At 44.9% G+C, this 14582-nt stretch overlaps 1 protein-coding gene across 1 annotated transcript in view; it reads left to right on the top strand.

Moving 5' to 3' along the window:
- Positions 1–14582, top strand: part of STXBP5L (syntaxin binding protein 5L) — a 452679-nt gene that overhangs the window by 333199 nt on the left and 104898 nt on the right. The window contains 3 exon segments of the mRNA XM_056554342.1: positions 5503–5628; positions 6800–6951; positions 10768–10839. Of these exon segments, the coding sequence (XP_056410317.1) occupies positions 5503–5628; positions 6800–6951; positions 10768–10839 (350 nt within the window).

Genomic DNA, 14582 nt, shown 5'->3' with positions numbered 1-14582 from the left:
GGAGCTAAGTTGTGTTTGTATGGACAGCAGAGCTGTGTATGTGGGTACAGCAGAGTTGTGTATTTATATAATGTGTGTGCAGCAGTGCTGTGTGTATATATCATGTGTGTGCAGAAGTACAGTGTGTATATATCATGTGTGTGCAGAAGTACAGTGTGTATATATCATGTGTGTGCAGCAGTGCTGTGTGTATATTTCATGTGTGTGCAGCAGTGCTGTGTGTATACATCATGTTTGTGCAGCAGTGCTGTGTGTATATATCATGTGTGTGCAGCAGTGCTGTGTATATATCATGTGCGTGCAGCAGTGCTGTGTGTATATATCATGTGCGTGCTGCAGTGCTGTGTGTATATATCATGTGTGTGCAGAAGTACAGTGTGTATATATCATGTGTGTGCAGAAGTACAGTGTGTATATATCATGTGTGTGCAGCAGTGCTGTGTGTATATTTCATGTGTGTGCAGCAGTGCTGTGTGTATACATCATGTGTGTGCAGCAGTGCTGTGTGTATATATCATGTGTGTGCAGCAGTGCTGTGTATATATCATGTGTGTGCAGCAGTGCTGTGTGTATATATCATGTGCGTGCCGCAGTGCTGTGTGTATATATCATGTGCGTGCAGCAGTGCTGTGTGTATATATCATGTGCGTGCAGAAGTACAGTGTGTATATATCATGTGTGTGCAGAAGTACAGTGTGTATATATCATGTGTGTGCAGCAGTGCTGTGTGTATATTTCATGTGTGTGCAGCAGTGCTGTGTGTATACATCATGTGTGTGCAGCAGTGCTGTGTGTATATATCATGTGTGTGCAGCAGTGCTGTGTATATATCATGTGTGTGCAGCAGTGCTGTGTGTATATATCATGTGCGTGCCGCAGTGCTGTGTGTATATATCATGTGCGTGCAGCAGTGCTGTGTGTATATATCATGTGCGTGCAGCAGTGCTGTGTGTATATATCATGTGCGTGCAGCAGTGCTGTGTGTATATATCATGTGCGTGCAGCAGTGCTGTGTGTATATATCATGTGTGTGCAGAAGTACAGTGTGTATATATCATGTGTGCAGCAGTGCTGTGTGTTTGTATATATCATGTGTGTGCAGCAGTGCTGTGTGTGTATATCATGTGTGTGCAGCAGTGCTGTGTGTATATATCATGTGCGTGCAGCAGTGCTGTGTGTATATATCATGTGTGTGCAGCAGTGCTGTGTGTATATATCATGTGCGTGCAGCAGTGCTGTGTGTATATATAGTGTGTGCAGCAGTGCTGTGTGTATATATAGTGTGTGCAGCAGTGCTGTGTGTTTTTATATATCATGTGTGTGCAGCAGTGCTGTGTGTATATATCATGTGTGTGCAGCAGTGCTGTGTGTATATATCATGTGTGTGCAGCAGTGCTGTGTGTTTGTATATATCATGTGTGTGCAGCAGTGCTGTGTGTATATATCATGTGCGAGCAGCAGTGCTGTGTGTATATATCATGTGTGTGCAGCAGTGCTGTGTGTATATATCATGTGTGTGCAGCAGTGCTGTGTGTATATATCATGTGTGTGCAGCAGTGCTGTGTGTATATATCATGTGTGTGCAGCAGTGCTGTGTGTATATATCATGTGTGTGCAGCAGTGCTGTGTGTATATATCATGTGCGTGCCGCAGTGCTGTGTGTTTGTATATATCATGTGTGTGCAGCAGTGCTGTGTGTATATATCATGTGCGTGCAGCAGTGCTGTGTGTATATATCATGTGTGTGCAGCAGTGCTGTGTGTATATTTCATGTGTGTGCAGCAGTGCTGTGTGTATATATCATGTGTGTGCAGCAGTGCTGTGTGTATATATCATGTGGGTGCAGCAGTGCTGTGTGTATATATCATGTGCGTGCAGCAGTGCTGTGTGTATATATCATGTGCGTGCCGCAGTGCTGTGTGTATATATCATGTGTGTGCAGCAGTGCTGTGTGTATATATCATGTGTGTGCAGCAGTGCTGTGTATATATCATGTGCGTGCCGCAGTGCTGTGTGTATATATCATGTGTGTGCAGCAGTGCTGTGTGTATATATCATGTGTGTGCAGCAGTGCTGTGTGTATATATCATGTGTGTGCAGAAGTACAGTGTGTATATATCATGTGTGTGCAGCAGTGCTGTGTGTATATATCATGTGCGTGCAGCAGTGCTGTGTGTATATATCATGTGTGTGCAGCAGTGCTGTGTGTATATATCATGTGCGTGCCGCAGTGCTGTGTGTATATATCATGTGTGTGCAGCAGTGCTGTGTGTATATATCATGTGCGTGCAGCAGTGCTGTGTGTATATATCATGTGTGTGCAGCAGTGCTGTGTGTATATTTCATGTGCGTGCAGCAGTGCTGTGTGTATATATCATGTGTGTGCAGAAGTACAGTGTGTATATATCATGTGTGTGCAGCAGTGCTGTGTGTTTGTATATATCATGTGTGTGCAGCAGTGCTGTGTGTATATATCATGTGTGTGCAGCAGTGCTGTGTGTATTTATCATGTGGGTGCAGCAGTGCTGTGTGTATATATCATGTGCGTGCAGCAGTGCTGTGTGTATATATCATGTGCGTGCAGCAGTGCTGTGTGTATATATCATGTGTGTGCAGCAGTGCTGTGTGTTTGTATATATCATGTGTGTGCAGCAGTGCTGTGTGTATATATCATGTGCGTGCAGCAGTGAAGTGTATTATTGTGTGTGCAGCCGTGAAGTGTGTATATTGTGTGTGCAGCAGTGAAGTGCTTATATTGTGTGCAGCAGTGAAGTGTGAATATTGTGTGTGCAGCAGTGAAGTGTGTATATTGTGTGTGCAGCAGTGAAGTGTGTATATTGTGTGTGCAGCAGTGAAGTGTGTATATTGGGTGTGCAGCAGTGAAGTGTGTATATTGGGTGTGCAGCAGTGAAGTGTGTATATTGGGTGTGCAGCAGTGAAGTGTGTATATTGGGTGTGCAGCAGTGAAGTGTGTATATTGTGTGTGCAGCAGTGAAGTGTGTATATTGTGTGTGCAGCAGTGAAGTGTGTATATTGGGTGTGCAGCAGTGAAGTGTGTATATTGGGTGTGCAGCAGTGAAGTGTGTATATTGTGTGTGCAGCAGTGAAGTGTGTATATTGTGTGTGCAGCAGTGAAGTGTGTATATTGTGTGTGCAGCAGTGAAGTGTGTATATTGTGTGTGCAGCAGTGAAGTGTGTATATTGGGTGTGCAGCAGTGAAGTGTGTATATTGTGTGTGCAGCAGTGAAGTGTGTATATTGGGTGTGCAGCAGTGAAGTGTGTATATTGGGTGTGCAGCAGTGAAGTGTGTATATTGGGTGTGCAGCAGTGAAGTGTGTATATTGTGTGTGCAGCAGTGAAGTGTGTATATTGTGTGTGCAGCAGTGAAGTGTGTATATTGTGTGTGCAGCAGTGAAATGTGTATATTGTGTGTGCAGCAGTGAAGTGTGTATATTGTGTGTGCAGCAGTGAAGTGTGTATATTGGGTGTGCAGCAGTGAAGTGTGTATATTGGGTGTGCAGCAGTGAAGTGTGTATATTGGGTGTGCAGCAGTGAAGTGTGTATATTGTGTGTGCAGCAGTGAAGTGTGTATATTGTGTGTGCAGCAGTGAAGTGTGTATATTGTGTGTGCAGCAGTGAAGTGTGTATATTGTGTGTGCAGCAGTGAAGTGTGTATATTGTGTGTGCAGCAGTGAAGTGTGTATATTGGGTGTGCAGCAGTGAAGTGTGTATATTGGGTGTGCAGCAGTGAAGTGTGTATATTGTGTGTGCAGCAGTGAAGTGTGTATATTGTGTGTGCAGCAGTGAAGTGTGTATATTGTGTGTGCAGCAGTGAAATGTGTATATTGTGTGTGCAGCAGTGAAGTGTGTATATTGTGTGTGCAGCAGTGTAGTGTGTATATTGGGTGTGCAGCAGTGAAGTGTGTATATTGGGTGTGCAGCAGTGAAGTGTGTATATTGTGTGTGCAGCAGTGAAGTGTGTATATTGGGTGTGCAGCAGTGAAGTGTGTATATTGTGTGTGCAGCAGTGAAGTGTGTATATTGTGTGTGCAGCAGTGAAGTGTGTATATTGTGTGTGCAGCAGTGAAGTGTGTATATTGTGTGTGCAGCAGTGAAGTGTGTATATTGTGTGTGCAGCAGTGAAGTGTGTATATTGTGTGTGCAGCAGTGAAGTGTGTATATTGTGTGTGCAGCAGTGAAGTGTGTATATTGGGTGTGCAGCAGTGAAGTGTGTATATTGTGTGTGCAGCAGTGAAGTGTGTATATTGGGTGTGCAGCAGTGAAGTGTGTATATTGTGTGTGCAGCAGTGAAGTGTGTATATTGTGTGTGCAGCAGTGAAGTGTGTATATTGTGTGTGCAGCAGTGAAGTGTGTATATTGTGTGTGCAGCAGTGAAGTGTGTATATTGTGTGTGCAGCAGTGAAGTGTGTATATTGGGTGTGCAGCAGTGAAGTGTGTATATTGTGTGTGCAGCAGTGAAGTGTGTATATTGTGTGTGCAGCAGTGAAGTGTGTATATTGTGTGTGCAGCAGTGAAGTGTGTATATTGTGTGTGCAGCAGTGAAGTGTGTATATTGTGTGTGCAGCAGTGAAGTGTGTATATTGTGTGTGCAGCAGTGAAGTGTGTATATTGTGTGTAGCAACTTTAGGAATCTCTTTTCTGTGGCCGCCTGTACATTAAAGAATCATTGTTATTGTTTGTGTTGCATGCTGGGAGTTGTAGTTATGCAACAGCTGGAGGTACTCTGGTTGGGAAGCACTGCTTCAGGTGTTGTAAATAATAAACCATGAGCAGATTTGTTGTACTAACCCTTTGCAGCTGCTGCCTGACATTGAGCGCCATCACTAGTCATCTATGTATCGTATCTATCGCTGTGACCCTTCGATGACCGGTCGCCTTGTTGTTTTGCTGCTTGTGTTGCTGGAATGGCGCAGATTCTGTCTTGCGCCGCCGCATACTGATGTCTTGCCTGGGACCAAACCGGCAGCAATTCCGCACGAAGCGCGAGGATCTAATACGCGGAGATTACAGTCATTACAACCAGGCGGCACAGAGTGGCCTAATAACCGCGCGGCGCTGGCAGCGAGCGATGCCCTGAAAGCTGTAATTTGAAGAGCAATTATGGTATTATTCCACCAGCGCCACTCACAAAAGACTCCGCGCCGCCGTAATTAACCGCGTTCAGCGCTCCTCAATTTGTTGGGACAACAAATCATTTTCGGTAATTTTAGGTTAGCGCGATGTCTTCTGATGATTTTCTCCTGGTTCTTCCAGGAAGTGCGGCTGAATTATCGTCAGGAGACGTGTGAGCGCCGGGCGCTGCGTCCGCCGCCTCAGGTGACATACACCGGCCCTGGCCTCATCCTGCTCACACAGCTGCAGGGTTGTCACAGTGTATCAGAGTCTTCTAATATGTTTGTTATTCATTGACAGCAAGCAGTGACTCTAGTCAGTGCGGAGCACGCAGGTAGTGACCACGTTCTTCTCTCCTCCTCCGCTCAGTGTGAAGAGTCGCCCCGTGCGGATGCCGCCCGGATACCAGACAGAATTGGTGGCGCAGCTGGTGTGGATGGATGGAGAACCCCCGCAACAGATCACCAGCCTGGCGATCAGCTCTGCCTATGGCCTGTGAGTACACACACCTGCTCTAGTCATGTGATCACCCTCATAAGTATGCACACTCAGCTCAGCCGAACATCCATGTTTATAGTCTGGGTTATGCACATAATACACAAATTATATATATGTATACAGTATACATCTTCATACATATATACTCGTACACACCCATAGATATATACATCTTCATACATATATACTCGTACACACCCATAGATATATACATCTTCATACATATATCCTCATACACACCCATAGATATATACATCTTCATACATATATCCTCATACACACCCATAGATATATACATCTTCATACATATATCCTCATACACACCCATAGATATATACATCTTCATACATATATACTCATACATACACATAGATATATACATCTTCATACATATATCCTCATACATACACATAGATATATACATCTTCATACATATATACTCGTACACACCCATAGATATATACATCTTCATACATATATCCTCATACACACCCATAGATATATACATCTTCATACATATATCCTCATACACACCCATAGATATATACATCTTCATACATATATCCTCATACACACCCATAGATATATACATCTTCATACATATATACTCATACATACACATAGATATATACATCTTCATACATATATACTCGTACACACCCATAGATATATACATCTTCATACATATATACTCGTACACACCCATAGATATATACATCTTCATACATATATACTCATACATACACATAGATATATACATCTTCATACATATATCCTCATACATACACATAGATATATACATCTTCATACATATATACTCGTACACACCCATAGATATATACATCTTCATACATATATACTCGTACACACCCATAGATATATACATCTTCATACATATATACTCATACATACACATAGATATATACATCTTCATACATATATCCTCATACATACCCATAGATATATACATCTTCATACATACATCCTCATACATACACATAGATATATACATCTTCATACATATATACTCATACATACATATCTATGGATATAAACATGCACATATTTGTATAATGTAATGACTATACACCATCTATAACCTGATATTCCCCAGGGTTCTCGGGTGATTCGTGTATTATTGTGTTCCTGCCCCTTTCCGCTCTTTCAGAGTCGCCTTTGGGAACGGTATGGGGCTGGCTGTGGTGGATTACATCCAGAAGACCATCCTGCTCAGCATGGGGACCGCACACCTATATGGAGCCAGTGACCCGTACCAGAGGCAGCCGCGCTCCCCCCGCAGGAATAAGCAGTTTCCTGCAGGTATGTGCACATAATTCATGATGTCATACAACTGCATGAAAACCGCGTGCCACTCCACCTGCGCTTATAGCACCCTCCCATGTGTGGTCTCATAGTATCCCATGTCTCTTTATAATACTCCATTTCTCCTCCAACATCCCTACGTGTTTCCTCCAACATCCCTGCATGTCTCCTCCAACATCCCTACATGTCTCCTCCAACATTCCTACATGTCTCCTCCAACATCCCTACTTGTTTCCTCCAACATCCCTGCATGTCTCCTCCAACATCCCTACATGTCTCCTCTACATCCCTACATGTCTCCTCCAACATCCCTACATGTCTCCTCTACATCCCTACATGTCTCCTCCAACATCCCTACATGTCTCCTCTACATCCCTACATGTCTCCTCCAACATCCCTACATGTCTCCTCCAACATCCCTACGTGTCTCCTCTACATCCCTACATGTCTCCTCCAACATCCCTACATGTCTCCTCCAACATCCCTACATGTCTCCTCCAACATCCCTACACGTCTCCTCCAACATCCCTGCATGTCTCCTCCAACATCCCTACGTGTCTCCTCTACATCCCTACATGTCTCCTCCAACATCCCTACTTGTTTCCTCCAACATCCCTGCATGTCTCCTCCAACATCCCTACATGTTTCCTCTAACATCCCTACATGTCTCCTCCAACATCCCTACGTGTCTCCTCTACATCCCTACATGTCTCCTCCAACATCCCTACATGTCTCCTCCAACATCCCTACATGTCTCCTCCAACATCCCTACATGTTTCCTCTAACATCCCTACATGTCTCCTCCAACATCCCTACATGTCTCCTCCAACATCCCTACAAGTCTCCTCCAACAACCCTGCATGTCTCCTCCAACATCTATACATGTCTCTTCCAACATCCCTACACGTCTCCTCCAACATCCCTACACGTCTCCTCCAACATCCCTACACGTCTCCTCTAACATCCCTACATGTCTCCTCTAACATCCCTACATGTCTCCTCTAACATCCCTACATGTCTCCTCCAACATCCCAACACGTCTGCTCCAACATCCCTACTTGTTTCCTCCAACATCCCTACACGTCTCCTCCAACATCCCTACATGTCTCCTCCAACATCCCTACATGTCTCCTCCAACATCCCTACATGTCTCCTCCAACATCCCTACACGTTTCCTCCAACATCCCTACACGTCTCCTCCAACATCCCTACATGTCTCCTCCAACATCCCTACACGTTTCCTCCAACATCCCTACATGTCTCCTCCAACATCCCTACGTGTTTCCTCCAACATCCCTACGTGTCTCCTCCAACATCCCTACATGTCTCCTCCAACATCCCTATGTGTTTCCTCCAACATCCCTACACGTCTCCTCCTACATCCCGACATGTCTCCTCCAACATCCCTACACGTCTCCTCCAACATCCCTACACGTTTCCTCCTACATCCCAACATGTCTGCTCCAACATCCCTACTTGTTTCCTCCAACATCCCTACACGTCTCCTCCAACATCCCTACACGTCTCCTCCAACATCCCTACACGTCTCCTCCAACATCCCTACACGTCTCCTCCAACATCCCTACATGTCTCCTCCAACATCCCTACATGTCTCCTCCAACATCCCTACATGTCTCCTCCAACATCCCTACATGTCTCCTCTACATCCCTACAAGTCTCCTCCAACATCTCTATATGTCTCCTCCAACATCCCTACACGTCTCCTCCAACATCCCTACGTGTTTCCTCCAACATCCCTACGTGTCTCCTCCAACATCCCTACATGTCTCCTCCAACATCCCTACATGTCTCCTCCAACATCCCTACGTGTTTCCTCCAACATCCCTACACGTCTCCTCCTACATCCCGACATGTCTCCTCCAACATCCCTACACGTCTCCTCCAACATCCCTACACGTTTCCTCCTACATCCCAACATGTCTGCTCCAACATCCCTACTTGTTTCCTCCAACATCCCTACACGTCTCCTCCAACATCCCTACACGTCTCCTCCAACATCCCTACACGTCTCCTCCAACATCCCTACACGTCTCCTCCAACATCCCTACATGTCTCCTCCAACATCCCTACATGTCTCCTCCAACATCCCTACATGTCTCCTCCAACATCCCTACATGTCTCCTCTACATCCCTACAAGTCTCCTCCAACATCCCTACATGTCTCCTCCAACATCCCTACATGTCTCCTCCAACATCCCTACATGTCTCCTCCAACATCCCTACATGTCTCCTCCAACATCCCTACATGTCTCCTCCTACATCCCTACACGTCTCCTCCAACATCCCTACATGTCTCCTCCAACATCCCTACACGTCTCCTCCAACATCCCTACATGTCTCCTCCAACATCCCTACGTGTCTCCTCTACATCCCTACATGTCTCCTCCAACATCCCTACAGGTTTCCTCTAACATCCCTACATGTCTCCTCCAACATCCCTACATGTTTCCTCTAACATCCCTACATGTCTCCTGCAACATCCCTACAAGTCTCCTCCAACATCTCTATATGTCTCCTCCAACATCCCTACATGTCTCCTCCAACATCCCTACACGTCTCCTCCTACATCCCAACATGTCTGCTCCAACATCCCTACATGTTTCCCCCAGTATCCCTACACGTCTCCTCCAACATCCCTACACGTCTCCTCCAACATCCCTACACGTCTCCTCCAACATCCCTACATGTCTCCTCCAACATCCCTACATGTCTCCTCCAACATCCCTACATGTTTCCCCCAGTATCCCTACACGTCTCCTCCAACATCCCTACACGTCTCCTCCAACATCCCTACCCGTCTCCTCCTACATCCCTACACGTTTCCTCCAACATCCCTACACGTCTCCTCCTACATCCCTACACGTCTCCTCCAACATCCCTACACGTCTCCTCCTACATCCCTACACGTCTCCTCCATCATCCCTACATGTCTCCTCCAACATCCCTACATGTCTCCTTCAACATCCCTACATGTCTCCTCCAACATCCCTACATGTCTCCTCTACATCCCTACATGTTTCCCCCAGTATCCCTACATGTCTCCTCCAACATCCCTACATGTCTCCTCCAACATCCCTACATGTCTCCTCCAACATCCCTACATGTCTCCTCCAACATCCCTACATGTCTCCTCCAACATCCCTACATGTCTCCTCTACATCCCTACATGTTTCCCCCAGTATCCCTACATGTCTCCTCCAACATCCCTACATGTTTCCCCCAGTATCCCTACATGTCTCCTCCAGCTTCTTCCCCCACACTCACGTGCCGGGCAGGTCTCCGTCCAGGGGATGACATCACAGGAGGCGCATGTGTCTCCGGAGCTTCTTACATCACATTTACGTTTTTGCACTTTTCCCCGTTTATGTTTCTGTTTAGTTTAGTTTTTTTCAAAATTTTTTGTTTCTTTTTCTTTTGGAAAAATTGATGTGGAAAGAAAGAATTGTGGCCAAAGTGATGGAGATCGTAACAAGGATTGATAATAACTGTGCGTTATTGTTACATATCCAGCCATTGCAAAACTACAACTCCCAGCATGTCCGGACAGCCGAAAAAGTTGTTGTTTTACAATAGCTGTTGGCACCTCTCCATGTCTCTGCCTGGTATCCCGCATCATTTTGTGCCCTTCTTCTTTTATCCCCACGGTTTTTCCGGTTTTGGTTGGTGCGGGGGTGGTTCCCCCCCCCCCGGCTGCCATGATTATCACTTCCTTTCACCGCAGACTGTTTTTTTCTTTTCTTTTCTCTGCCTGCCGCCGCCGCCGATCTGCTGATGCGCTGGCATGTTCCACAGACAACTTTTGCATGCGTGGCCTGTCTAGTTTTTACCCAGATATAACGAAACGGATCCCTACGTCTTACCAGAGTAAGTTGCTGCGGATGTGGAAGTCTTCGGTTCCTCTCTCGTTGTTGTATTAGTTGTATGTACTAGGAATCGACCGATATTGATTTTTAAGGGCCGATACTGATAATCTGTGAACGTTGAGGCCGATAGCTGATAACTTATACCGATATTCCGTATTTTAAATCAATGATTTGTGGCGGATTTTGCAGGGCCAGAGACCACCGCCGCCACCTGCTTCTCTCCCCCTGCCTGTCCTGAGTCCAACCACCGCCGCTGCCCCATTGCCTCCCCCATCCCTGGTTTTATAATTACCTGTTCCCGGGGTCTGTGCTACTTCTGGCTCCGGCGGCGTCCTGAGCTGTCCCTTTGCGCACTGACGGTGAAGTCCTGTTGAGTACGTCACTCGTCATTGCGCAGCGCACAGGAACAGCGCAGGACGCCGCAGGAGCCAGAAATAGCGCGGACCCCGGGAACAGGTAATTATAAAACCGGGGATGGGGGAGACAATGGGGCAGCGGCAGCTTATATCTCCTGCACTGTAACTCCAAAACTCAGGAGACTTTGCACAGTGTAGAGGTCATAGGTCACATGGTAAGGCCGGGGGCGGACACAGACAGCATAGGGCCCCTGTGCAAAGAACCTGCCTGGGCCCCCCCCCCCCCCCCCATACATCAATTGTTTAGGTAGGAGATAAATATGAGATATGAGATAGATAGATATGAGATAGATAGATAGATAGATAGATAAAGTCCAAATATGAACAGCACATCAAGAAAGATAGGTAGTTTTGAACGGGGTGCAAGCATACTTGGAGCCTCGGTCGCCGGTTCCTCAATCCATAAAATACAAATAGATGCAGCCACCACAACTTGAAAATCACGGTGCAAAATGTATTCCATAGTGTATTCCAATGGACAACGTTTCACCAGCCTCACGCTGGCTTTTTCAAGTACAAATGTGTGATAAGTGCTGGGCTTTATACACCGCCCACAGGAAATAGAATGACATCATCAACAGTGAATTTACATATGTAAACAAATCAATCAAAGTACAAAATACATGAATAAAGTGCATATTATCATAAAGTAGCATATGTACATAATTATATATACATTATCAGTGCTTTCAAATGTCCGATTCGTAATATGTGGTATATACATCCCACCTCAGTGAAAAGTGCAAGTGCTTGTGTTATTCATCTCCAGGGGTTTCCGGTCACGATTCCTTTCCAATACATCCTGCCGTCTCCAGCGTGGGACGCCGTGGGCCGCCTTGTAAACATAATGCGTCTGTTTCCGGTGACATGTGCGTCACTTCCGTTTTGTATAGCGTCCATAGTTACACTCTCCAACTACTGATGAGAAGAGCTTGCGCATGCTCAAAGTGTCCACAGGCTTCCCGTTCGCCATCTTAGTGTGGGGCAAAGTAAGGTAAAGTAATTCATATTGTTTTCTTATAGTTTCAATTACATTCACTGGCGAACATATCGGGACATGTATCCTATATTTGTACATAAGCACGGGGGCATTGTTGACATGATCCCAAGCAACCATTCATGTCTACAAGGGCAAGAGTACAGCAATCTCCCAATTTATGGGACCAATGTGCCGTGTCCAGGATAACGTCCGTGGCAACGGACGTCATCCAAGTAGTGACCCCTGGATCACCCCAGACAGAAACTGTTCTGGTGTCGATCCAGATAGTCAATCCAACACTTGTCCCTGCTGTATGGGAGAAGTACTCTATTTTGCCCACATGCAAGAAATCACACACCGGATCTGTCACCTTAAATGTCCCCGGCTTGATACTAGTAGAATAAAGGAAAGCAACTTGTATGGACGTGAAGGTAAACCGAATTAATCCTTGGAAAGTCATATCGTGACCGGTCCACCAAATGGAGATAATCTACATAAAAACAAAACATAAAATTGTTACATATCACATCAAATAACACATACAAGATATATAGAAAGTCGATGTAAAGGGGAATCACATCTCATTTATTAATCATTTTGGGCAGGACCACAAATTCCACATTTACACCCCTCGATTTTAGGCTTCCCAATTCAAATATCCACTTCAGTTCACGTTTCTGTAATAGAGTGATTCTATCGCCCCCCCTGTTTGGTAATGGAATGTGGTCCACCACCATGCACTTCAAATCTGATTCACTGTGTCCTGCTTCCACGAAGTGGCTTTCCACCGGGAGGTCCATGCGCTTTTTTCTAATTGAATAGCGATGTTGATTCAATCTAGTTTTAAAATCATTTTTTGTTTCCCCAACATAAATTAAGTTACAGGGACACCATAGAATGTATATTACAAAGCTGCTCTCACAGGTTAAATAGAATTTTATGGGATACGTCTTACTCGAGATAGGATGTAAAAAATTCCTGCCTTTCTGCATGTATTTACAGTTGACGCAACGTCTGCATGGATAGCAGCCTTTAGCCTCAACTGTAAGATATTTTTGTCTTGAGCCACTATAGTTGGATGAGTCCGATTTTACTAGGTGGTCTCTCAAATTCTGGGCCCTCCTGTATGACATCAAGGGGGGGTGCACTGAATTCCGCAATATGTGGATAGGTATTCTTAATAATATGCCAGTGTTTTCTATCTGCCCTCGAGATCAATTCTGATGATTCATTATATGTAGTAATGAAAGGTATCCTACTGTTGTTTTTAAATCTGTCCTTGGTATCGCCTTTCTGTTGTACTTTTTGTAATTGATGCGTGATAACCTTAGGTGGATAGTGTAGAAATTGTCTAACCATTTTGGTTGTAGTCTCATTGTATTTCTCTTCCGTATCCGTAATGCGGTTCGCACGCAAGAATTGGCTATAAGGTGACGAAGTTACCATCGGTCTTGGGTGACAAGACTCAAACCTAAGTAATGTATTGCAGTCAGTTGGTTTATTGTAGATATTGGTAGACAGTCTATTGTTTTCTATGGTGACAAGTGTATCCAGAAAGTGAATAGATTTATCAGAGTATGTTAATGTGAATTGTAAATCCCGGTCTATACTATTCAGGTATGTTTGAAACTCCATCAGTTCTTGAGTGCTACCACACCAAAGTAAAAAGATATCATCTATATATCTCACAAGGAGACTACTGGACGCAATAGTTTTTCCGTCCAGGACTCTCCAGTTGTGGATGATCAAGATATTGCTCCAATAGGTCAGAGCATATTGGAATTTAATAAGTTTGAGCTATCTATGCCTAGTGAATTTCAGCCCCCTGTGGAATCCAGTGCAATTTCTGTTTTTTCTGATTGCATCAAGAGGGAAATTGGTCTAATCAGATCGAGACAAACAAAACTTAAACACCCTAACCTTAGACATGAAGAGATCATTGCTTTGCAGGAACTTGTCCATGACCACAACCTCATCATCAAACCAGCTGACAAGGGTGGTGGGGTTGTGGTCATGGACAAGAGCATGTACTTGAAAGAGGCACGGAGACAACTTGATGACTCTATGGTGTATAAGGTTTTACAGAAGGATCCCAAATGGGATATGATTAGAAATGTGGAAAAAATTGTCCAAAAAGCATTACATGAATGTGTCATTGATAAGAAATTGGGAGATTTTTTAATCCCCAAACACCCGGTAACACCTGTATTGTACCTCCTGCCCAAGATACATAAAAGCCTGGAGGATCCTCCGGGCCGACCCATTGTATCGGGCAGGGGGTCATTATCAAATAACATCTCAATTTTTCTAGATAAGATCCTTAGGCCATTGGCTATTCACACGAAATCG

The sequence above is a fragment of the Hyla sarda genome, unplaced genomic scaffold (assembly GCF_029499605.1).
Source record: "Hyla sarda isolate aHylSar1 unplaced genomic scaffold, aHylSar1.hap1 scaffold_68, whole genome shotgun sequence".
Classification (NCBI taxonomy): domain Eukaryota; kingdom Metazoa; phylum Chordata; class Amphibia; order Anura; family Hylidae; genus Hyla; species Hyla sarda.
The sequence above is the reverse complement of the archived record's forward strand: the minus strand, read 5'-3'. Positions and strand labels throughout refer to the sequence as shown.